This window comes from Oncorhynchus clarkii, chromosome 21, assembly GCF_045791955.1.
Source record: "Oncorhynchus clarkii lewisi isolate Uvic-CL-2024 chromosome 21, UVic_Ocla_1.0, whole genome shotgun sequence".
NCBI classification, from domain to species: domain Eukaryota; kingdom Metazoa; phylum Chordata; class Actinopteri; order Salmoniformes; family Salmonidae; genus Oncorhynchus; species Oncorhynchus clarkii.
The window spans coordinates 16,735,074-16,762,043 of record NC_092167.1 but is presented as its reverse complement, the minus strand read 5'-3'; the positions used below and the strand labels follow the sequence as shown (position 1 = coordinate 16,762,043).

The 26,970-nt window shown below is 42.3% G+C and overlaps 1 protein-coding gene across 3 annotated transcripts; it reads right to left on the bottom strand.

Moving 5' to 3' along the window:
- Positions 1-932: 932 nt before the first annotated feature.
- LOC139378666 (sulfotransferase 4A1-like) lies at positions 933-26,967 on the bottom strand. 3 transcript variants are annotated; one of them, XR_011628316.1, is made up of 8 exons: positions 26,612-26,967; positions 14,883-15,013; positions 13,777-13,857; positions 13,574-13,700; positions 13,272-13,366; positions 5,824-5,962; positions 4,285-4,383; positions 2,206-2,288 (listed from the first exon to the last, which is right to left on the bottom strand). XR_011628316.1 is itself a non-coding variant. In XM_071121049.1 (7 exons), the coding sequence occupies exons 1-7, from the start codon at positions 26,778-26,780 to the stop codon at positions 2,176-2,178; spliced, it is 855 nt and encodes a 284-aa protein (XP_070977150.1). In that variant the 5' UTR covers positions 26,781-26,967; the 3' UTR covers positions 933-2,175. The 3 variants fall into 3 exon arrangements, 2 of the variants coding, with proteins under 2 accessions (XP_070977150.1, XP_070977151.1); XM_071121049.1 differs by lacking the exon at positions 4,285-4,383 and having other exon boundaries at positions 933-2,288; XM_071121050.1 differs by lacking the exon at positions 2,206-2,288 and having other exon boundaries at positions 4,197-4,383.
- Between the last annotated feature and the right edge of the window lie 3 nt (positions 26,968-26,970).

The following is a 26,970-nucleotide window of genomic DNA, read 5'->3' as shown; positions in this document are numbered from 1 at the left end:
TAAATGCTTGTTTCTTCTAAATGTTTTATTTGACTTTGCTTGATTAATTTAAAGCTGTAATTAAAAAAGCACCGATGAAAAGGGGCAGGAAGAAATGTAGCCTGCTACAATTAAATTAAAACTATTCCTTTGAAGTTAGTGCTAAAGTTTAGATTATTGCGAATTGTTGCAATATTATTTGTCCTTTTCATTGTATCATGTAGCACTAGGACAACTAATGTGGTTGCTGATTGAATGTTATAGTTACCCTCTTTCTTTATGTCATGTAGCTCTGGATCGATTGAAATTGTTGCTCTCTGAGTCTGACCTGAGTTTTCCCTCGGTTTCTTTGGAGAGCTTCGTAGAAGCGCAGGAGAACGCAGAGAACGCGTTGTGGTTGTCATAGAGATATATCGGCAGCGTTCTATAGTTCCAGACTCCTCCCGCTATTGTTTATGATTGGATAGAAGTTATGTCAGGAATTTCCATCATGCCTTTGCCTCTACTTCAAGCTAAATATTCTTCATCCAGATTAGTAGACCCTCACTCAACAGTAAACACATCCCATGTGATTAGTGATAAAGACTATGGTGATACTGTCGATGTCTAGAGTTGTTAGACCTAGTGTTAACTTGTAGCTTATTGAAGTAATAATACAAATAATAATCATATATTCAACTTCTATAGCGCTTTTCATTTAAAAAAATCATCTCAAAGCGCTTGAAAAAGCAAAACGATCAATAGTCAAATATAACAGCTACAGCATATGATAATAGTAGGTGTGGACTACGAGCTTCAACCAGAGGTGAGCGTTTTGAGTGTGCAACAGTTGAGAGGGAACCACATGGCTTGAGCAGAGGGAGGTTGTCAACGGAAGTACCAACATTTATACCTTGACTCAATTGCTAGCTAGTAATGCAAGTGCATTGAAGACATCACACACAACACAAATGTCCTGAAGACATAACTTTATTAATAAACCAGCAAGCAAGCATGTAAAGTACGATGCATTATGCCCAGGTTAGGACAACCCTACAGGCATATAAAAACCAAACAAAAGTGCACACCATTACCCTTGTAGAGATGGGCTGCAGCAGGATTGCCAATGGTCGTAAACAGAGAGAATGAGAGAAAAAGCTGACAAGAGAGTTTATTTCCCTTTTGGTTTATTGTCTATTCCACTTGCTTTGGCAATGTAAACACATGTATCTAAAGCCAATTGAATTGAATCGATAGAGAGATACAGACAGAGTGAGAGAAACAGAGAGAGAGAGAGAGAGAGAGAGAGAGAGATACAGAGTGAGAGAAACAGAGAGAGAAAGAATGAAAGAGGGATGTCCTAAAGCACAGAACTGAGCCTGTGGGAGGGGTTGAGGTTGTTACATCCACATCAATGAAGACATTCACAAGTGTCCAGCAGAGCAGAGGGGATGGGGGTTGGGGGGTCTACTGGTCTCTCTGGGGGCATTTACAGCAGGGAGGAGGGGGAGGCGGAGGAGGAGGAGAGAAAGAGATGCAAGCAATGGAAGAGAAAAGGGGCTACATGTACTTGGGGGAGAGCACACAGAGAATGCTGGTAACATGGAGGGATACTCTGTTGTTTCAGTGTGGTACAGTAACTCTATAGGTGGCTATGGGTCTGAGGACAGAGAAAGGCATCACTTTAGCAGCAGAAACAAACAGAACTGATATAAAAGGCAGTTGTGATGTGTCATTTTTGTGATTTTGCTCACACACGAGCATGTACACACACACACGCACACACACACATTCCCCATTCACCTCGGCAAGAAAGGCTGATACAAAAAGTCTAGTGCTGATTAAGCTAATGCCCATTGAAAGCCTTTTTGTAACAAACAAGCTATGTAATGTACTGAAAGTGAAAAACGTGTGCTAAAATGAAGGACTAGGTCAAATAGGAACTGACCTGGATACAGCTAAAACGGAACACTTGCTCTGTATCAAAGGGCCGTCATGGGGGGGTCTCTATACTTGACTCTGGGCTGGACTTATGATTCCCCACCATAGCATTCATACAGCGTTATACAGTATATCTAAAACGTGATTGTTTGATTGATTCATTGATTGATTGATTTATTGAGTGATGAAGAGAGGCAGAGGAGTGTACGGTGTTTAGGCAGCAGGAGGAGGAGTGTAAGTCCGTGTTCGTGTCGTTGTGGTCAGTCGATCCGGTCCTCACAGGCCGAAGTCAAAGGTCAGGTCAGACTTGCCCATCTTCTGTCTATACACCGTGTCAAACTTGTCGTTCATAGACACGGTGAAGATGTCCTGCCACAGTCCCACGCGACCTGACAGAAGAAAGAGTCACATGACCATACATCACTTCGGTTTTTAGCTATGAATGAGACGAATGACCAAGAGGAGTGGTCAGTAGTCGATATGAATGTTATCATTTTGAAATCTTCTTTATTGCATATTGTTCAGCTCGTAGGCTATCCATGCTTCCTTATGACTCCCAACCGTGTACAGTGAGGTCCATAAATCACCCTCCATAGAGATGAGAAAAAAGACTGTATAAAATAAATAATACAAATACGGAACTATATTGTACGCATATTTTTGTGTGGGAAATGATATTATTTTACACTAATACAATTGCTCAGAGAAAGAGATTTTGTTCAACAAGTTATATTGAGCAAAATAGCCCCATAACGTCAAAGATACAACAGCATATTTTACTGCAGGTAATCAAATCAAATCAAAAAAATAAAATGTCATTTGTCACACGCTTGGTAAACAACAGGTGTAGAATTGAAGTTAAATGCTTGCGGCCCTTCTCAACAATGCAGAGTGAAAATAGAAACAATAGTAGAAGATAATAACACATGGAATAGATCCACAATGAGTCACAATAACTTTGCTATATACACAGGGTACCAGTACCGGGTCGGTGTGCAGGGGTTCGAGGTAATGGAGGTAGATATGTACATACAGTGTATTCAGGAACTATTCAGACCCCTTCACTTTTTCCACATTTTGTTACGTTACAGCCTCATTCTAAAAAATAAATTGTCCTCCTCAATCCTCACACAATACCCCATAATGACAAAACAAAAACATGTTTTTAGAAATTGAGCTCAGCTGCATCCTGTTTCCATTGATCATCCTTGAGATGTTTCTACAACTTGATTGGTGTCCGGCTGTGGTAAATTCAATTGATTGCACATGATTTGTAAAGGCACACGCCCGTCTATATAAGGTCCCACAGTTGACAGTACATGTCAGAGCAGAAACCAAGCCATGATGTCCGCAGAGCTCAGAGACAGGATTGTGTCGAGGCACAGATCTGGGGGCATTGAAGGTCACCAAGAACACATTGGCCTTCATCATTCTTAAATGGAAGAAGTTTGGAACCACCAACTCTATCTAGAGCAGGCCGTCCAGCCAAACTGAGCAATCAGGGGAGACGGGCCTTGGTCAGGGAGGTGAAACAAGAACCCGATGGTCACTCTGACAGAGCTCTAGAGTTCCTCTGTAGAGATGGGAGAACCTTCAACCTTCTCTGCAGCGCCCCATCCAACCTGATAGAGCTTGAGATGATCTGCAGAGAAGAATGGGAGAAACTCCCCAAATATAGGTGTGCCAAGGTTGTAGCGTCATACCCAAGAAGACTCGAGGCTGTAATCACTGCCAAAGGTGCTTCAACACATTACTGAGTAAAGGGTCTGAATACTAATGTAAATATCATATTTCCGTTTTTGCTTTGTCATCATGGGGTATTGTGTGTAGATTGATGAGGGGGAAAAAACGATTTAATACAGTTTAGAATAAGGCTTTAACGTACGAAAATGTGGGAAAAGTTAAGGGGTCTGAATACTTCAATGGCCATCTCAGTCTACGGATTTGAACCCCATTGAAAACCTGTGGTTTGAATTGAAGAGGGCCGTCCATAAGCACAGATGAAGGATATCAAGGATCTGGAAAGATTCTGTATGGAGGAATGGTCTAAGATCACGCCAAATGTGTCCTCCAATCTCATAAAACATTTTAGAAAAAGGCTCAGGGCCGATAACCGCACAAGGTGAAGTATTGAAAGGTGTTGAAATCAGGGGTGCCAATCATTTTGACCCCTATCTTTTTGAGAGAAAAAAATATTAAACAAAATCTCTTTCTCTGAAAAATGCTATTACCATAAAATAATTTCCCCAATTTCTGGAGTATACCATATAAGTATTTGTATTATTTGTATTATTTATTTGATACAGTCTTTTTTGCTCATCTGTCAAGAGTGCCAATCATTTTGGGCCTATGTACGTATGCCTATGTCTACAGACATGGACTCACCTGTCCTCCAGTAGTGTGTATAGGAATGTGTGTTTATGGCCCTATTAGCTCAGAGCTGTGTGTTAGACCAGCACCAGGTCAGAGGCTAGGGTCCATGCACTACAAGAAACAGAATATGGAGAAAACAAGACAAATCTGACAACAAATCATAAGAAAAAACAACATAACAAAAATCTACAACAATCAACATGAAAAATGGAATCATAATTATAATTAAAATGACATTCACAAATCATAATGCAAGAAAAAGTACAACAAATGTGAATGGATTTCCAAACTGAACAGTAAGGTTCAACTCCTTGTGCCAGAAATCACTGAGCTGTAATTACTATATTTAACCACAGGGTGGCATTGCAGAGCAAAAATAGGAGTGTATGGAAATGCCCTTAATGAATGGTCCAGTGAGATATTCCCTGTTCCTTTGAAGGTTTATGTTACTGCTGGGGTATGTACATCTGATTCATGATCTGTGGTTTGCGACAATAAAGCTCTAGTTACTCTCTACCCCTAACAGACCCAGGATCAGCCTTCCGCAAACCAGTGCTAACCTTCACCCATTATGAGCCAAACAACTAAACTGGCCCTGGATCATTGCTTAAAGATATAGACTACACACAAACGCATATTATGTAACTGTACTACATAGCCTACATGCAAATCTGGTCTAGGTTGACTCATCCTCAGCCAGCCGATACATACACTCCCCCAGGGTTAGCACAGCTATAAAGCCATATGAACAAATTCGATATGCTTTGAAGAGTGTGCATCCGTATGCATACAGCAGTGGACACATACCAGGTTTCTGTATTTTGATGTACGGCTGAGGCTCACACACTCCGTTCTGATATCCTCTTTCTTTGTCTCTCTCTGTCTGTCATTCCCTCTCTCCCTCTCTGTTCCCCCTCTTCTATCTGAGTAACACCATGTCATGCACTGCAAGCATGCTTGTGTCTAGGCTTGTGAGTGTCTAATAGTAGCCTAAACAATGTATATGATACGAGCAGCAAAGCCATGAATGGGGCTAGAGGGAGTCTGGTCACATCAGTTTAGCAAATACAGTACACAAAGTACAGTGTGTGTGTGTGTGTGTGTGTGTGTGTGTGTGTGTCTGTCTGTGTAAAGGTTGGAGTTGACATACAGTACACATGTTAGGTTACTGTCCCTCTCGGCACACAGCCTTCACCCCTTCCATTCACTTTACGGCACAAAGCACGCAATGCTTCAGTAACCTTACAGATCTCTTTACTTATTCAACTCTGTCGTTGGGAGATATTCGGAAATCTCTTCTTTAGTGACTGACTAACCCTCACTTCCGTTTCCTTTCCTCCTTATCCTCCTTCCCTCTATCCCTCTCTTTCTCTTCCTCGCTCTCTACCTCTGTCCTTCCCTATCTCTCTCCCACTCCCCTATATCTCTTGCTCCCTCTTTCTCCCTCCCTCCCTCCCTTCCTTCTCTCTCTACCACCTCTATTTCTCTACCTCCATCTCTCTCCCCCATCCCTCCCCCCTCGCTCCCTCCTGCAGATGGAGAGGGTCTCACCCCTGCAGATGGAGAGGGCCTCTGAGTTGCAGCACTGCTCTATGAGCTGGTTGCAGCTCTCCACCATGGTCTCCAGCTGGGCCTTGTCACACGAGACACCCAGGAACCTTGCCAGCTTCCCCACCAACGTCCCCAGGTCCTGGAGAGAGAGAGGGGAGAGAGAGACAGAAATTCAAATAAAATAGTAACTATATTTAGTCTCCTCCAAAATTATTGGCATTTTACATGCATGTTACCTCATGTTTACACCCCAGTGAAACAGGAAGCCATGGAAGGCCACAATACAGTTCCTTAAAGAGGTAATCAGCAGTTGCTACATCCATTCTTGGACTTCTGAATTCATTATACAGTGAGGCAAAAAAGTATTTAGTCAGCCACCAATTGTGCAAGTTCTCCCACTTAAAAAGATGAGAGAGGCCTGTAATTTTCATCATAGGTACACATCAACTATGACAGACAAAATTAAAGAAAAAAATCCAGAAAATCACATTGTAGGATTTTTAATGAATTTATTCGCAAATGATGGTGGAAAATAAGTATTTGGTCAATAACAAAAGTTTATCTCAATACTTTGTTATATACCCTTTGTTGGAAATGACAGAGGTCAAATGTTTTCTGAAAGTCTTCACAAGGTTTTCACACACTGTTGCTGGTATTTTGGCCCATTACTCCATGCAGATCTCCTTAGAGCAGTGATGTTTTGGGGCTGTTGCTGGGCAACACGGACTTTCAACTCCCTCCAAAGATTTTCTATGGGGTTGAGATCTGGAGACTGGCTAGGCCACTCCAGGACCTTGAAATGCTTCTTACGAAGCCACTCCTTCGTTGCCCGGGCGGTGTGTTTGGGATCATTGTCATGCTGAAAGACCCAGCCACGTTTCATCTTCAATGCCCTTGTTGATGGAAGGAGGTTTTCACTCAAAATCTCACGATACATGGCCCCATTCATTCTTTCCTTTACACAGATCAGTCGTCCTGGTCCCTTTGCAGAAAAACAGCCCCAAAGCATGATGTTTCCACCCCCATGCTTCACAGTAGGTATGGTGTTCTTTGGATGCAACTCAGCATTCTTTGTCCTCAAAACACGACGAGTTGAGTTTTTACCAAAAAGTTATATTTTGGTTTCATCTGACCATATGACATTCTCCCAATCTTCTTCTGGATCATCCAAATGCTCTCTAGCAAACTTCAGACGGGCCTGGACATGTACTGGCTTAAGCAGGGGGACACATCTGGCACTGCAGGATTTGAGTCCCTGGCGGCGTAGTGTGTTACTGATGGTAGGCTTTGTTACTTTGGTCCCAGCTCTCTGCAGGTCATTCACTAGGTCCCCCCGTGTGGTTCTGGGATTTTTGCCCATCGTTCTTGTGATCATTTTGACCCCACGGGGTGAGATCTTGCGTGGAGCCCCAGATCGAGGGAGATTATCAGTGGTCTTGTATGTCTTCTATTTCCTAATAATTGCTCCCACAGTTGATTTCTTCAAACCAAGCTGCTTACCTATTGCAGATTCAGTCTTCCCAGCCTGGTGCAGGTCTACCATTTTGTTTCTGGTGTCCTTTGACAGCTCTTTGGTCTTGGCCATAGTGGAGTTTGTAGTGTGACTGTTTGAGGTTGTGGACAGGTCTCTTTTATACTTATAACAAGTTCAAACAGGTGCCATTAATACAGATAACGAGTGGAGGACAGAGGAGCCTCTTAAAGAAGAAGTTACAGGTCTGTGAGAGCCAGAAATCTTGCTTGTTTGTAGGTGACCAAATACTTATTTTCCACCATAATTTGCAAATGAATTCATAACAAATCCTACAATGTGATTTTCTGGATTTTTTTTCTCATTTGGTCTGTCATAGTTGAAGTGTACCTATGATGAAAATTACAGGCCTCTCTCATCTTTTTAAGTGGGAGAACTTGCACAATTGGTGGCTGACTAAATACTTTTTTGCTCCACTGTATGTACCCATTGATTATTGAAGAATATAACTTAGAAATGCCTCATGGGCTTAGTTCAACTGCCGTATTCCATCAGACACCAATATATAAACTTGTTTTACTTTTTTTGTAAACAAATACATCTTTAACAAACACTATATTGCCCCAAAACATGATTAAAAATATAATGTTGATACCATGGACCGTCTTCCTTGCATCCATAGCCTTGTCTATGAATTTCAGAGTGGTGACATTTCTCCAGCCCCATCCCTCAGCTTTTTACCAAAATCAGGGGTGGGGAGACGGCTTTGTTATTGTTTCTACTGCTGATTGCGCTTTAAGCTTAACTAAATTTAAAAAGTTGAATGTTAATGTAGATTAATAAAAATAAAATATATATTTAGGGGGGCCAATCATTTTGACAACTACGTATTTATTTGAGAAATTACTTGTTAAACAAAATCTATTTCTCTGAGCAATATAAAATAATACATTTTTTTGGAGTACACCATATAGCTCAGTATTTGTATTTATTTTATACAGTCTTTTTTGCTCATCTTTATCAAGAGTGCCAATCATTTATGAGGTGACTGTACCAAATGATCTCTTCTTATCACTCCGAAATGACCTATGAGCTAGAATTTGATAGTGTCTTCTTAAAAGGCGGGTTGCAGTACATTCTATTCCACACACAACGCAGTCACACCACTGTCACACCACTGTGACAAGGGCTGCATTTATAGGGGGAGTGAGGTAAGTTGAGCCAAAGGGGTATGGTTTTCTTGTTTCTAGGAAACCATACGCAAAATGTATCATTTTACAAAATATGCTGAACAAAAATATAAGACATTATCGCTGGGATATGAGTTAACAGTGGTAAGAAGTACAACATGTTTGTTAGGTGATAAGTCTGTGTTAAAATATGCTGAACAGAAATATAAGACATTATCGCTGGGATATGAGTTAACAGTGGTAAGAAGTACAACATGTTTGTTAGGTGATAAGTCTGTGTTAAAATATGCTTCAAATGATTAAAAGACTAAAAGTGATTATGTTGAATTTTGTTTGGAAAATAAATATAGACATGGTTATAAAACAGTAGTGGTAATATTTAATTCAGTACAGACATTTGTAGGCGTCTTAACATACCCTGTTCTGCTTGTCCATCTTACCCTGGGGTATGAGGTAAATTGAGCCAAGAGACCCCTTTTTTTGGACAAGCTATGTTTTCAAAACTGTAATGTTTACAAGTATTCTGATTATTTCCAGGGATACACAACATCCTGGAATCTAATGTAAAAAAATCTTTGTTAGAAAGAATACTATATTTCTCCCTTGACGGAGTGATGCTGAATGTAAAAAGCGGCTCAACTTACTCCACTCTCCCCTACATCTCAGACAGAGTGGGGGTTGAACTCTGACTCCGAACATCTGGTTATGTCATCTAGACACGTGTACGGATCCTTCTATGCGTTATCTAGCGGTTATACATTGGAGTTTCATTGCCTTGCTATAAAGAGGCTGAATGTCTGTCTGCCTATGTGGACGGTTATAAACTTTGACCACAGTTCCTTTTTTCTTTCTATAGAAATCCTTATATAACACACTTGCTCAGCAAATACCCTTGATACACATGTTACTGTTTATCTCAGTTGCGCACAAGCCATTTTTGGATCTGTGCTGTAACGTGTCTACAGCAGAAAAGCAATGATCAAACGCTCAAATACCTTTACAGAACTGATCATGTTCTTGCCTTAGTTACTGACTTGCAGTTCTTAGACCAACTTTTGTCATCAGTGAACACAAAAGCCACTGTTAAGTTTTGTTCATGGAATATAATCATTGTTTTCGTCAGAAGAGAAACGTGTGCAATTGTTTTTCACTGTTTCCGGCAGTCAGTAAATACTACTGCACAAAACGCTTCCGGCTGGTGTACCCCGGGGTTTTGTTGTGTACCCGTGCTTTGTGGCAGCCGGTACATTGTACTTGGTTGTATGTACTTTGTGCTGCCTCACTTGTTCTTTGGGCATTTGTTTTTGTGACGCGGTTACGTCCTGTTTTAATCATTGCCTGAGTAAAGTGCTTTGTCCACTCATCTCTGCTCTCCTGCGCCTGACTTCCATGCACCAGCTACACCCACCCATTGACACAATCAGCCCATCAGTGTCATACCATGTACAATATAATAACAGTGTATGGAAAGATCGAGGAAATGGGGACTGTCTAATTGTTACAATATTGTTGACATGCAGAGATGCAGAGCATGAAGTTGGGTTACCCATAAGTCATCATCTTCCACATTGTGAACTTTGAAAGAGCTTTGCTATGGTGATGATTGAGGCCTGTACATTCATAGTTGTGTTCCTCCATTGTATTCACCTTTTGTATTTGCATTTATTAATTACATTTTTTACCCTTTTTTTCCTCCCCCATTTTGTGATATCCAATTGGTAGTTACAGTCTTGTCTCATCTCATAGCTGCAACTCTCCTACGGCTCGGGAGAGGCGAAGGTCAAGAGCTGCGCGCCCTTTTTAAACACGACCCTGCCAAGCTGCACTGCTCGAATAACCCGGAAGCCAGCCCCACCAATGTGTCGGAGGAAACTTGCGGATAGTGTTTCTGCGCACCAATGGAAAGTCTATATAGCAATGAGCAAACTAGCCTTTGTATTGAATACATGGAACTGCATTGTGATAATACCGATGAATGTGCTTATTTCTTCTATTTTTTTTTAATCAGGAATAATATTTGTGTATGAAATTGTTTGGTGTAATATGCATAAAAGGAGAGTAATAGCCCATAATTCTGCACCTTTGGATAGTTGTACTTCCTTTTTAGTGACTGTAAAGAAAACGTATTGATCTACTTGGATTTAACTTTTTTTTTTTTTTAACTTTCTGTTTTGTCTGCTGGGACTCAATAGATAAGTATGGTAACGTTTATCTTTTTGCAGGCAGTCGTGTTCTTTTTCAATCAATCTGGAATGTTGACGGTATAATGTCATTTTGATGGATGTATTTATGTTTTGAGGAGGCAACTACATTTCCTAAAACGCATTCACTCTTTTGCAAAAGGCCACAGAGTTATCTCTCTTTTTAACTCTATTTGGGAAGTCGACAACAATGTAAAAAAAAAAATGCTTGTATGCGATTGAGAGAAACTGTAACCTGTTTGCTTTCTAAGAAAGGTGAGCTACTTGCCCCCAACAGTGTCAATGCTGTAACTATGTTGTAACACTGATAGTCACTTTGAGTGATAGTGAATAAGATCACGTCTTGGAAGGCTTGCTAGTGTATATACTGTATAAATGTTCGTGTTTGCAAATGATTCCTAATAAGAACGTGCTGTGTTTCTGGGCAGGTGTTGTGTGTGTGTGTGTGTGTGTGTGTGTGTGTGTGTGTGTGTGTGTGTGTGTGTGTGTGTGTGTGTGTGTGTGTGTGTGTGTGTGTGTGTGTGTGTGTGTGTGTGTGTGTGTGTCAGTGCAATGCAGCCCTGCAGGGACCTTTGGAACAGCAAACACTATTGATTTGGCCCCCTTCTGCCCCAGTGAGAGTACAGTTACAGTTATGTTCCATAGACCGGATCTCTGGTTGCCACGTAGCTCTGAGGGTGGTACGATTATCATAGGGGTTAGGTGGTATGGGTAAAGTTAGAGTGACATTGGTTTGGGATAGGATAGAGCAGGACCACCCAAAGCAGGGCCAAACTTGGCTTGTTAGAGGCTTCCAGAATGATCTTGTGGTGGGTTTTAGCGGCTGACTACTCACTCTAGGATAGAGGCTGGGGGTTCTGGTAAGGTTTGGTGTTAGTTAGATATATGGTAGACAGTAGATATAGATGAGTGATGGAGGGAGAGAGCGAGAGCTAGGGAGGAAAGCGTTTGTTTTTACAGTGCCTTGCGAAAGTATTCGGCCCCCTTGAACTTTGCGACCTTTTGCCACATTTCAGGCTTCAAACATAAAGATATAAAACTGTATTTTTTTGTGAAGAATCAACAACAAGTGGGACACAATCATGAAGTGGAACGACATTTATTGGATATTTCAAACCTTTTTTAACAAATCAAAAACTGAAAAATTGGGCGTGCAAAATTATTCAGCCCCTTTATTTTCAGTGCAGCAAACTCTCTTCAGAAGTTCAGTGAGGATCTCTGAATGATCCAATGTTGACCTAAATGACTAATGATGATAAATACAATCCACCTGTGTGTAATCAAGTCTCCGTATAAATGCACCTGCACTGTGATAGTCTCAGAGGTCCGTTAAAAGCGCAGAGAGCATCATGAAGAACAAGGAACACACCAGGCAGGTTCGAGATACTGTTGTGAAGAAGTTTAAAGCCGGATTTGGATACAAAAAGATTTCCCAAGCTTTAAACATCCCAAGGAGCACTGTGCAAGCGATAATATTGAAATGGAAGGAGTATCAGACCACTGCAAATCTACCAAGACCTGGCCGTCCCTCTAAACTTTCAGCTCATACAAGGAGAAGACTGATCAGAGATGCAGCCAAGAGGCCCATGATCACTCTGGATGAACTGCAGAGATCTACAGCTGAGGTGGGAGACTCTGTCCATAAGACAACAATCAGTCGTATCTTGCACAAATCTGGCCTTTATGGAAGAGTGGCAAGAAGAAAGCCATTTCTTAAAGATATCCATAAAAAGTGTCATTTAAAGTTTGCCACAAGCCACCTGGGAGACACACCAAACATGTGGAAGAAGGTGCTCTGGTCAGATGAAACCAAAATTGAACTTTTTGGCAACAATGCAAAACGTTATGTTTGGCGTAAAAGCAACACAGCTGAACACACCATCCCCACTGTCAAACATGGTGGTGGCAGCATCATGGTTTGGGCCTGCTTTTCTTTAGCAGGGACTGGGAAGATGGTTAAAATTGATGGGAAGATGGATGGAGCCAAATACAGGACCATTCTGGAAGAAAACCTGATGGAGTCTGCAAAAGACCTGAGACTGGGACGGAGATTTGTCTTCCAACAAGACAATGATCCAAAACATAAAGCAAAATCTACAATGGAATGGTTCAAAAATAAACATATCCAGGTGTTAGAATGGCCAAGTCAAAGTCCAGACCTGAATCCAATCGAGAATCTGTGGAAAGAACTGAAAACTGCTGTTCACAAATGCTCTCCATCCAACCTCACTGAGCTCGAGCTGTTTTGCAAGGAGGAATGGTAAAAAAATTCAGTCTCTCGATGTGCAAAACTGATAGAGACATACCCCAAGCGACTTACAGCTGTAATCGCAGCAAAAGGTGGCGCTACAAAGTATTAACTTAAGGGGGCTGAATAATTTTGCACGCCCAATTTTTCAGTTTTTGATTTGTTAAAAAAGTTTGAAATATCCAATAAATGTCGTTCCACTTCATGATTGTGTCCCACTTGTTGTTGATTCTTCACAAAAAAAGACAGTTTTATATCTTTATGTTTGAAGCCTGAAATGTGGCAAAAGGTCGCAAAGTTCAAGGGGGCCGAATACTTTCGCAAGGCACTCACTGTACCTTGTATATGTCTTCATATTTCAGGAAGAGGACGTTTGAGTCCATGCGATGCTCCCAGAACTCCTGCACGTGCTCAAACCAGGAACCATATCCCACTATGAGACAGAGAGAAAAAAGAAGGGGAGAGATATATAGGTGGACAGAGTTTAGTGAGTTTCCCCAGGTGACTAGGCTTTCTCTTCCCTCGTCACACAACCTGGTCTGATCAGTTACTTATTACCTAAATAATCATTAAGAAAAGTAGTCCAGTGTAGACACCCCCTGCACACCTGGGCGGGGGAACGGTGAACGCTGACACTCACGCTTGTCGTTCATGAAGCGTCTGCAGAACTCCTGGAAGGTTCCGCGGTAGCTCATGGTTCTGAGGGAGCGGTGGAACTGGTAGTAAGACACCACAAGATCTTTAGGGTTCCTCGCCATGTAGATCACCTACAGGAGAACCACATAGACAATTAGGATTGAACACATGGAAACATTATACAAACCAATTGAAGTGTACTCTAACCTTGGACTCTCCATTGTGCATGGCTGTAGGCAGGAAGCGGTAGGGCAGGTGGCTTTTGATCAGACGAGGAGACGTCAATTCCTGGGAAAATATAGGAAACGTCATCATAACATTGGGAATAGAGACGGTATAAAACAAGGAGCAGAAAAACACCTAATCCATTTCTTGCTTTGCATCACCACATGGTGCTACATGTGGTGTGCTGAGTGTTTTGGTTAACTGTACCTGTCTGTTTTACAAGGAAGTGATTCAGGATCAGGAAGTAATAATACTCAGTGCTGTAGGCCTACCTGTATAATGTCTAGGCCAGGCTGAGGGTACTCCAGGACAGTAGTAATACTCAGTGCTGTAGGCCTACCGGTATAATGTCTAGGCCAGGCTGAGGGTACTCCAGGACAGTAGTAATACTCAGTGCTGTAGGCCTACCTGTATGATGTCTAGGCCAGGCTGAGGGTACTCCAGGACAGTAGTAATACTCAGTGCTGTAGGCCTACCTGTATGATGTCTAGGCCAGGCTGAGGGTACTCCAGGACAGTAGTAATACTCAGTGCTGTAGGCCTACCTGTATGATGTCTAGGCCAGGCTGAGGGTACTCCAGGACAGTGGTAATACTCAGTGCTGTAGGTCTACCTGTATAATGTCTAGGCCAAGCTGAGGGTACTCCAGGACAGTAGTAATACTCAGTGCTGTAGGCCTACCTGTATGATGCCTAGGCCAGGCTGAGGGTACTCCAGGACAGTAGTAATACTCAGTGCTGTAGGCCTACCTGTATGATGTCTAGGCCAGGCTGAGGGTACTCCAGGACAGTAGTAATACTCAGTGCTGTAGGCCTACCTGTATGATGTCTAGGCCAGGCTGAGGGTACTCCAGGACAGTAGTAATACTCAGTGCTGTAGGCCTACCTGTATAATGTCTAGGCCAGTCTGAGGGTACTCCAGAACAGTAGTAATACTCAGTGCTGTAGGCCTACCTGTATGATGTCTAGGCCAGGCTGAGGGTACTCCAGGACAGTAGTAATACTCAGTGCTGTAGGCCTACCTGTATGATGTCTAGGCCAGGCTGAGGGTACTCCAGAACAGTAGTAATACTCAGTGCTGTAGGCCTACCTGTATGATGTCTAGGCCAGGCTGAGGGTACTCCAGAACAGGAAGCTGCTCATCAATGTTCATCAGACCAATCTCATCTGGTTCCGCTCCCTGACTCACCAGATACACAACTTCCTGAAGGAGACTGGTACCTGAGAGAGCGAGAGAGAGAGAGGGAGAGAGGGAGAGAGGGAGGGGGGGGGGGGGGGGGGGGGGGGGGGTTAGGAGAGGATCTTCACGGAACAAAAATATAAATGCAACATGCAACAATTTCAACGATTTTACTGAGCTATAGTTCATATAAGGAAATGTGTTAATTGAAATAAAGGCCATCATCTATTTATTTCACATGACTGGGAATACAGATATGCATCTGTTGGTCACAGATACCTTATAAAAAGGTAGGGGCGTGGATCAGAAAACCAGTCAGTATCTGGTGTGACCACCATTTTCCTCATGCAGCGCAACACATCTCCATCCCATATAGTTGATCAGGCTGTGGATTGTGGCCTGTGGAATGTTGTCCCACTCCTCTTCAATGGCTGTGTGAAGTTGCTGGATATTGGCGGGAACTGGAACACGCTGTCATACACGTCGATCTAGAGCATCCCAAACATGCTCAATGGGTAACATGTCTGGTGAGTATGCAGGCCATTGACGAACTGGGACATTTACAGCTTCCAGGAATTGTGTACATATCCTTGCGACATGGGCCATGCATTATCATGCTGAAACATGAGGTGATGGGGACGGATGAATGGCACAACCCCACCGACGCCATGGGGCACTCTGTTCACAATCAGCAAACCTCTTGCCCACACAACGCTATACGTGGTCTGCAGTTGTGCGGACGGTTTGACGTACTGCCAAATTCTCTAAAACTATGTTGTAGGCAGCTTATTGTAGAGAAATTAACATTAAATTCAACAGCTCTGGTGGACATTCCTGCAGTCAGCATGCCAATTGCACGCTCCCTCAAAACTTGAGACATCTGTTGCATTGTGCTGTGTGACAAATCAGCTTATTGATATGCCACACCTGTCAGGCGGATGGATTATCTTGGCAAAGGAGAAATGCTCACTATAGGGATGTAAACAAATTGCTCCACAAAATTTGAGAGAAATTTGCTTTTTGTGTGTATGTATATGTATGTATGTATGGGGATATTTTATTTCAACTCATGAAACATGGGACCAACACTAAACATGTTGTGTTTATATTTTTGTGCAGTATAGTTTTATACCGAATTCTGCAATGCTAGTTTGGCTATTTTAGCTAACCTTAGCTAGGTAGGTAGCTAACCTAGCACCAAAGCTAGCACAGTATCTGGATCTTTTCTTTTTCCACTGCAGTTTCAGGTGAGCAGCACTCAGTGAGTCCGTGTTAAACCTTGTGAAAAAGTAGCTAGTGCTCCTAATGGAAGTACCAATGCCAAAGACAAGAAAAGGACATACCATTTTTTTTGCAGAGAATTGTAAAAGAATGAATGGCTACATAGCTAGCTAGCTCACTACACTACAATTCATAATGGACTGGTAATATGTAGTCCGTTAGCTAGCTACACATATTTTGCCAGACAGTAAATAAATTACTTAGCTAATAAATCAGAATCTAATTCATGTTAATAAGTTATCCCCATCATTGTTCAGGTCAGCCATTTTTGTCATATAATGGTATTTGGTCAAATTATTATTGCACGGTTCAAAGACAGGCAATAGAGAGTGAGAGAGAGAGCACCACCCATGTTGTGGCAGGGAGAGGATGAACAGGTCATCAGGTGAGTACTTGGAATTTGTGTTATAAGGCAGTCTGGTCAAGCACTTTGACCAGCAATTTACATTGCACACAGATTGGAACTATCAGTTCAACTCCTCATCTTTGCTGACTAAGTCCGACGGCTAAAACAAAGCAGTTGTTGCCTAGATTCTGATTTCATATTGTTATCATGGCAGGGGACAGAGACAGTCAGTGGAGAGAGCGAGAGAGAGAGAGAGCATTGCCCATGTTGAGGCAGGGAGAGGACAAATAGGTCATCAGGTGAGAATTTGGAGTGTAGTGGTGAAGAAACAATGGTGAACACACAAATTAAATATTTAAATGTAGTCCTATAAGACATGCTTTGTAGATGTATTATTGTTTAAGTTTATTCATATTTCGGCAATAGAAAGGCCCAACTATTTTGGCAATAGAAAGTAAGACACTGTTTGTCATGTTTGTTGAAGGGGACTGAGCCACAATTCAGGGACCAGTTGAGCACAGATGACAGGGGCAGAGCCACCGAACAAATAGAAGTTATCAACATCAGCACCAGCACAAAGTCAAACCAACCACATCCCAAGTTTATTGTAATCCAGAAGTGAGCTGACATAGTTTTGTCATTTCAAGCTAAGTGGTTTCAAGATTCCCCCTGGCTGCATTACAGTGCCTCTTTAAAGTTATTTTTTAATAAGAGGTCATGCTTTGGCAAAAACTCAGACCCTGCCTTTTATTGTCCCCAGCACAAGGTGCACCTGTGTAATGATCATGCTGTTTAATCAGCTTCTTGATATGCCACACATGTCAGGTGGATGGATTACCTTGGCAAAGAAGAAATGCTCGCTAACAGGGATGTAAACAAATTGGAGCAAGAAATTTGATAGAAATATGCTTTTTGTGTGTATGGAACTTTTCTGGGATATTTTATTTCACCTCATGAAACATGGGACCAACACTTAACATGTTGTGTTTATATTTTTGTGCAGTATAGTTTTACACTGAATGCTGCAATGCTAGTTTGGCAATTTTAGCTAACCTTAGCTAGCACCAGGCTTTAGAAATTGGAAGAAGACTATTGAGAAGTTTTCAGCTCATGCTAAAAGAGTTCACAAAAATCAAACCCTGTGGACTCACAGTTATCTACTGCTTTAGCCAGACAAGAAGAGGAAGCAGGACATTGTCTACTGAAAATTGTAGGTTCAGTGACGTTCTTCGCAAGACAGGGTGAGGCCTTAACCTTTTGTGACTAGGGGGCAGTATTTTCATTTTTGGAAAAATAACGTTCCCGTAGTAAACGGGATAAAAATTGTAGGTTCAGTGACGTTCTTCGCAAGACAGGGTGAGGCCTTAAGAGGTCATGAGGAAGAACATGAAAATCTTTAGGAATTTTTAAAAGGCAGAAGACGACAAAGTCCTTCAGAGCTGGTTAAAGAGGCACAACCATGATTACACTAGCCCTAAGATACAGAATGATATTCTTAACTTAATGAGAAATTACATAATTTGAATAGCCAAAATCATCTGATCTCTCCCCTTCCCCCCAACAACACAAAGTTAAGCCCCCCAGTATTGACTGTCCACTTGGGCAGTGCAATAAGCATTTTTCTATGGCTGGCCATGCTTTCCACCTGGCTACCCCTACCCCGGTCAACTGCCCGGCACCCCCATAGCAACTCGCCCAAGCATCCTCCATTTCTCCTTCACCCAAATTCAGTTAACTGATGTTCTGAAAGAGCTGCAAAATCTGGACCTCTACAAATTAGCCGGGCTAGACAATCTCGACCCCTCTTTCTAAAAATATCTGCCGAAATCGTTACAACACCTGTTACTAGCCTGTTCAACCACTCTTTCGTATCGTCTGCGATTCCCAAAGATTAGAAAGCTGTCGCGATCATCCCCCTCTTCAAAGGGGAAGACACTCTAGACCCAAACTGCTACAGACCTATATCTATCCTACCCTGCCTTTCTAAGGTATTCGAAAGCCAAGTTAACAAACAGATTACCGACCATTTTGAATCCCACTGCACCTTCTCCGCTAAGCAATCTGGTTTCAGAGCTGGTCATGGGTGCACCTCAGCCACACTCAAGGTCCTAAACAATATCATAACTGCCATTGATAAGAGACATTACTGTGCAGCCGTATTCATCGACTTACTACTTCTCTGATAGAGTTCAGTGTGTCAAATCTGTTGTCTGGACCTCTGGCAGTCTCTATTGGGGATGCCACAGGGTTCAATTCTCGGGCCGACTCTCTTCTCTGTATACATCAATGATGTTGCTCTTGCTGCTGGTGATTCTCGGATCCACCTCTACGCAGACGACACCATTCTGTATACTTTTGGCCCTTCTTTGGACACTGTGTTAACTAACCTCCAGACGAGCTTCAATGCCATTACAACTCTCCTTCCGTTGCCTCCAACTGCTCTTAAATTCAAGCAAAACTAAATGCATGCTCTTCAACCGATCGCTGCCCGCACCTGCCCGCCCGTCCAGCATCACTACTCTGGACAGTTCTGACTTACAATATTTGGACAACTACAAATACCTAGGTGTCTGGTTAGACTGTAAACTCTCCTTCGAGACTCACATTAAGCATCTCCAATCCAAAATTAAATCTAGAATTGGCTTCCTATTTTGCACAAAGCCTCCTTCACTCATGCTGCCAAACATACCCTCGTAAAACGGACTATCCTACTGATACTCGACTTCGGCGATGTCATTTACAAAATAGCCTCCAACACTACTCAACAAATGGATGCAGTCTATCACAGTGCCATCCGTTTTGTCACCAACGCCTCATATACTACCCACCATTGCGACCTGTACGCTCTCGTTGGCTGGCCCTGGCTTGGCCCTCGCACTGGTCACCATAGCAGCACCCACCCGTAGCACTCGCTCCAGCAGGTATATTTCACTAGTCACCCCCAAAGCCAATTCCTACTTTGGTTGCCTTTCCTTCCAGTTCTCTGCTGCCAATGACTGGAACGAACGTCAAAAATCACTGAAGCTGGAGACTCATATCTCCCTCACTAGCTTTAAGCACCAGCTGTCAGAGCAGCTCACAGATCACTGCACCTGTACATAGCCCACCTGTAAATAGCCCATCCAACTACCTCATTCACATACTGTATTTATTTATTTATCTTTCTCATTTGCACCCCAGTATCTCGACTTGCGCATTCATCTTCTGCACATCATTCACTCCAATGTTTAATTGGTATATTGTAATTACTTCGCCACTATGGCCTATAACTCCCTTATCTTACCTTATTTGCATACACGGTATATAGACTTTTTTCTACTGTATTGACTTTATGTTTGTTTATTCCATGTGTAACTCTGTGTTGTTGTATGTGTCGAACTGCTTTGCTTTATTCTTGGCCTGGCCGCAATTGTAAATGAGAACTTGTTCTCAACTAGCCTACCTGGTTAAAAAAAAAAGGTTAAATAAATAAACGGAGTGCGGTTCCCAGATTTTTCATATCGTCAAACCGTCCTTCTCTCATTCCATGATTTACGGTATAACCGGTTAGTACACAAGGGGGGCGGCAAAAACGTAAAAACATACCATTGGGCATCTGATACCAGAATTCTAACAGAATTTGCGAATTTCCAAGGAGGCTGCTAGCTAAATATGCAACGAGCACAAAAACAAAAAAATTGCAATATCAGGCAATCCAGCTCATAAAGGTATACAGTTGAAGTCAGAAGTTTACATACACTTAGGTTGGAGTCTTTAAAAATCGTTTTTCAACCACTCCACAAATTTCTTGTTAACAAACTCTCATTTTGGGAAGTTGGTTAGGACATCTACTTTGTGCATGACACAAGTCATGTTTCCAACAATTGCTTACAGACAGATTATTTCACTTATAATTCACTGTATAGCAATTCCAGTGGGTCAGAAGTTTACATACACTAGGTTGACTGTGCCTTTTAAAAGCTTGGAAAAATTCAGAAAATGATGTCATGGCTTTAGAAGATTCTGGCTAATTGACATCATTTGAGTCAATTGGAGGTGTTCCTGTAGATGTATTTCTCGGCCTACCTTCAAACTCAGTGCCTCTTTGCTTGACATCATGGGAAAATCAAAATAAATCAGTCAAGACTTCAGAAAAACATTGTAGACCTCCACAAGTCTGGTTCATTCTTGGGAGCAATTTCCAAACGCCTGAAGGTATCATGTTCATCTGTAAAAACAATAGTACGCAAGTATAAACACCATGGGACCACGTAGCTGTCATACCGCTCAGGAAGGAGACGTGTTCTGTCTCCTAAAGATGAATGTACTTTGGTGCAAAGAGTGCAAATCAATCCCAGAACAACAGCAAAGGACCTTGTGAAGATGCTGGAGGAAACAGGTACAAAAGTATCTATATCCACAGTAAAACGAGTCCTATATCGACATAACCTGAAAGGCCACTCATCAAGGAAGAAGCTACTGCTCCAAAACCGTCATAAAAAAGCCAGACTACGGTTTGCAACTGCACATGGGGACAAAGATCGTGCTTTTTGGAGAAATGTCCTCTGGTCTGATGAAACAAAAATAGAACTGTTTGGCCATAATGACCATCATTATGTTTGGAGGAAAAAGGAGGAGGCTTGCAAGCCGAAGAGCACCATCCCAACCGTGAAGCACGGGGGTGTCAGCATCATGTTGTGGGGGTGCTTTGCTGCAGGAGGGACTGGTGCACTTCACAAAATAGATGGCATCATGAGGTAGGAAAATTATACGGATATATTGAAGCAACATCTCAAGACATCAGTCAGGAACTTCTTTGAGCTGAGATCCCGCTAACGGGATCGATATGACAACAGCCAGTGAAAGTGCAGGGCGCCAAATTCAAAACAACAGAAATCCCATAATTAAAATTCCTCAAACATTCAAGTAATTTACACCATTTTAAAGATACACTTCTTGTTAATCCCACATAGTGTCTGATTTCAAAAAGGCTTTACAGCGAAAGCAAACCAAATGATTTTGTTAGGTCAGAGCCAAGTCACAGAAAAACACAGCCATTTTTTCCAGCCAAAGAGAGGAGTCACAAAAAGCAGAAATATAGATCAAATGAATCACTAACCTTTGATGATCTTCATCAGATGACACTCATAGGACTTCATGTTACACAATACATGTATGTTTTGTTCGATAAAGTTCATATTTATATAAAAAAATCTCAGTTTACATTGGCGTGTTACGTTCTGTAGTTCCAAAACATCCAGTGATTTTGCAGAGAGCCACGTCAATTTACAGAAATACTCATAATAAACATTGATAAAAGATACAACTACTATGCACGGAATTACAGATACACTTCTCCTTAATGCAACCGCTGTGTCAGATTTCAAAAAAACTTTACGGAAAAAGCACACCATGCTATAATCTGAGTACGGCGCTCAGAGACCAAAACAACCTAAACAATATCCGCCATGTTGTGTAGTCAAGAGAAGTCAGAAATAGCATTATAAATATTCACTTACCTTTGATGATCTTCATCAGAATGCACTCCCAGGAATCCCAGTTCCACAATAAATGTTTGTTTGACCCAAGTTAAACAATTTAAAGGCTACCAAATACTAATTGAATGTATGTAAACTTCTGACCCACTGAGAATGTGATGAAAGAAATGAAAGCTAAAATAAATCATTCTCTCTACTATTATTCTGACCTTTCACATTCTTAAAATAAAGTGGTGATCCTAAATTACCTAAAACAGGGATTTTACTAGGATTAAATGTCAGGAATTGTGAAAAACTGAGTTTAAATATATTTGGCTAAGGTGTATGTAAACTTCCAACTTCAACTGTATCGGTAGAAGATACTCAATGTTATTTTTGGTGCATTTGAACATTTACAAGCGAATGTGAACGAGAGACATTGTACAAATGAACAAAGTTTTGATGCATGTTTGTCTGATCTGAAGCAGCATGTATACAAGCTGTGTCTGTCTGGGGTCGCCTGCTCTACTCAGAGAAGAAGGGGGGGAAGCAGACAGCAAAAGACAGCAGTGGCAGCTGTCCAGATAACTCACCCAAAGGGCTTTAACTTCTCAAATATGGCAGAAGGCTTACACAGTATGATGCCTCATCACCTTATTAATTCATTAACTTAATTAGATAACTAGCCAGGTAAACTTAAGAGGTCGCTTTAACACAGAATTCTTACTTTTTCACAGCAGGAAGAAAAGATAAAACACGTAAGATATCTCTTGCTGTGTTTTATATATTCACAAATCTAAAATGCTTCTCTTTGTAATTTCTGCTCGGAGTCAGACAAATGTTGTGCTTCAGTTACACTTCTCAGCGAGAATGAGAATTCATAAATGGGCATTCTATCACTCGACAGCGCTCTGCCTGAGGTGTAGCTTTTTTCTCAGGTACTTTTCTCTGCACCTTTCTCAGGTAAAACTCAAGATGAATCAAAACATTAGGAAGTGTAGATGGCTACATCATATCTATGATAAACATTAGAAATGATGGCCATGCATCGTTTTTGCAAAAAATATCTTGCTTTTTCATTGTAAACTCATTTACTTGTGTGGCTGCCAGCCAAATAGTGGCTCACTTCTGCAGTCATCTGATGAATATTAAGCTATTTTCTGTTGAATGTACTGCGCTAATGTATTTTCTGTGAAGGAAAACTATAGTTGCATGTCCCTGGTCCCTGATCACTCTGTTGAAGCAAAATAAAACACTGTTGACTTTGAATATAAAACGCGACCCCTGTCAATTCACAGCTGGACTTACCTGCTCCTGCTTTCTCCCATTGTGCTATTTACAAACAAACACATGACTGGCTCAACCATTCTGGAGAACTATGAGAAGCTTCAAAATGTAAAATAATGTGACAGGTGAAATGAAGAACGTGATCTGCTTTATCTCCTAATGCATTGCAGAAGTTAGATAGCAGGTATTTACTTAAAAAGTTGCTACAAATGGTATTGACTATATTGAAAAGCAACCCAGTTTCTATTTCCAAATACCCCGGTATATAGTATATACGGTATACTGCCCAAGCCTACTGTCCACCTGTGTACAATGTCTTTACCAACTACATATTTTACCAGGACTTGGAAAATGATCATTTATTTTCACCGAAAGCATTGTGGACATTGGGGAATTGTGTATCTCCCGCTCTTCTCTTTGATGGGCCTGAGCCTATTGCAACATGGACATGATTGAGGAAGATTCGTGGCTAGGTGCGCTTGCACGTGGAAGGACTGTGCTCTCCCTCAATAGCTCCTGTATGCTGCCTCTATCTAGTCTTAACTTTCCGATAGTTCACGTTCCACTCTCCAAACCCTATAAATGGCATGTTATTTATTTATCTATATTTTTATTGAACCTTTATTTAACTAGGAAAGTCAGATAAGAACAAATTCCTATTTACAATGATGGCCTACCCAGGACAAACCAGGACAACTCTGGGCCAGTTGTGCGCCGCCCTATGGGACTCCCAATCATGGACGGAAATGATACAGCCTGGAATTGAACCAGGGACTGTAGTGACGCCTCTTGCACTGAGATGCAGTGCCTTAGACTAATGCGTCACTCTGGATCGAAATTTACAGAATGGTTACCTGGAGGAAAATGGGGTAGGGTCATGCTTTTTAATTTCAGTCAAAGGGAGGGTTTAGTCCAAGGGTGGGTCATGTAATTTGTAACTGATGAAATTTCAATATTTCTGTGTTTTAGAATTAGTTACATGTTGGGCTATGTATCGATGTGTGCCCAATGCTGCCCTTCATCTCTGATTCTCCACTGGGCAGGCAACATCATATTTAGTGTGGTCTCAATAAAATGATCCATAGCCTATAGGCTATGAAGTGCATGCTCTGAGAAGCACAGAGCATAGTTATATTTCTAAGATACACTATATATTCAAAAGTATGTGGACACCCCTTCAAATTAGTGGATTCGGCTATTTCAGCCACAAGCGTTGCTGACAGGTGTATAAAACTGAGCAAACAGCCATGCAATCTCCATAGACAAACATTGGCAGTAGAATGGCCTTACTGAAGAGCTCAGTGACTTTCAAAGTGGCACCATAGGATGCCACCTTTCCAACAAGTCAGTTTATCAAATTTCTGCCCTGCCAGACCTGCCCTGGTCAACTGTGAGTGCTGCTATTGTGAAGTAGAAAAGTAGAAAGGCACAACAACGGCTCAGCCGTGAAGTGGTAGGCCACACAAGTTCACAGAACAGGACAGCTGAGTGCTGAAGCGTGTAAAACTCGTCTGTCCTCGGTTGCTACACTCACTATCGAGTTCCAAACCGCCTCCTTCCCAGAAGAATGGAGACTGTTGTAGCAGCAAAGGGGGGACCAACTCCATATTAATGCCCATGATTTTGGAATGAGATGGTCGATAAGCAGGTGTTCACATACTTTCGGGCCTGCAGAATATGTAAAATGGCGTAGAATTGCATGAAATGTTTATAAAAGGTTATTTTTATGCGATGAAAGATTCATGCAATGCTTTTACTATAAAGGAGATCTCTCCGTCCCTACTCTTGTCCACGGTGGTCTGCGAACCCAAAACCTTCTGGCCTGCAGCTATGCGCTATCAAAATTCCTGTGTTGCCATTTTATGCTTACAAGACGAAGGACAGTTTCTAAAACTGCATATCTAAGACCCTGGTCTGTCCAAGAAGTGAGGGTAAACGGTAGACACACAACCAAGCCGCACTGCTTCTTAACACAGCGCACATCCAACCCGGAAGCCAGCCGCACCAATGCGCCAGAGGAAACACTGTGCACCTGGCCACCTTGGTTAGCGCACACTGCGCCCAGCCCGCCACAGGAGTCGCTGGTGCGCGATGAGACAAGGACACCCCTACCGACCAAGTCCTCCCTAACCCGGCCAATTGTGCGTCGCCACACGGACCTCCCGGTCGCGGCCGGTTACGACAGAGCCTGGGCGGGAACCCAGACTCTGATGGCACAGCTGGCGCTGCAGTACAGCGCCCTTAACCACTGCGCCACCCGGGAGGCCCTATCCACTTTGTTTTGATTCTTATTTTGGGTACAGGGGAGGGTCCGTTTTTTTCCCAAGCATTCAGGGAGGGTTTAGGTCATATATTTAGCTGGAGGGAGGGCCAGACATTTGTGTTTCAGAGGTTTGATTCTATCCATGTAACCCTTATTATAAATAACATTCACTGCCTTACAGTGCTACTATTGTGGGGAACAACATCACTGATCACTGACTGACAGCCTGCATCTGTTTCTAGGCCTAGGGAGCATAGCAACCCAGACTGCTCCCACCTCTCTTCTTCTCTCCTTCTCTCTCCTGCAATTATAATTTACTCCTGAGGATGCAGATATAGGCACTGCTGGAATCCTGTGTGGACAGATAAGTTAAAGGAACTATTGCTCTATATGTCTATGAAAGATTTTACTCCCACAATGAACTCGAGGGAATACGGATATTTACGTCCACCTAGTCACGTGACCTGGAGTACCCACCCGCGCCGTGAGTTCTGCTCCAGCACAGGTTGTCAACACACAAGTGCGTCACACTCAAGCACCGCGTAGCCCGGTCCGCACCAACACAGCAATGCGCAAAGCAAGCTGGTTGAGACAGGAAGAGACGGATGTAAACAGTAACCCGAGGCCTAAAAATTCAATACATTGTCTGTGTATCCTCGGATAACAGACAGCGAATTGATGCGAAGTGCGCAGGCGTTAAACGTAACTCGAAGGTACCCATGATAAGTTATTTAGCCTGCTGCAGGCTATGTTTGGAGAGAGGTAAACATTTACGACTTTCCTAATAGGCCAGTGAAACTCAGCACACAATGCAATAATAAACTCACAAGGACTCAACTGGAGACATTTGCGTTTATTACACACGACACAATAAGACGAAAGAAATGTTAAGCAACTATAGACCTACACCTAAGACCCTGCATTTTCAAGCCTACAGCATGCTGCATCTAGTGAGGGTACTGCACTAACGTATTGCATAGCATCAACACATGCCAATATTGTTTACCTGACTTGGGATACGTGACAATCCATATGTCGCTACTTCTGAGGGAGAAGTTGGCGATCTCCTCCATCTTTCCTCTGCAGAAGGGTGGAAGTCGCACTCCATCAAACTCGAAGTATTTGCTCTCAAACTCAATCGGGGTGCTTGGCGTGTCTGCCTCGCTCTCGGCCATCCTCAAAACGGGCACTAAACAAAAATGTATTTGCAATCAATTTTGAAAGCTATAATATCTCGAGTGCGAGTCGAGATATATGGTTGTGATAGTCCGCGAGCGAAGTACGCATTGACCTTCAGCCAATCACGTCGTAGCAAAGTGATGTAATGCGATGCGCTCATGTGAGGCGCGCGCCTCCTCTTCAGCA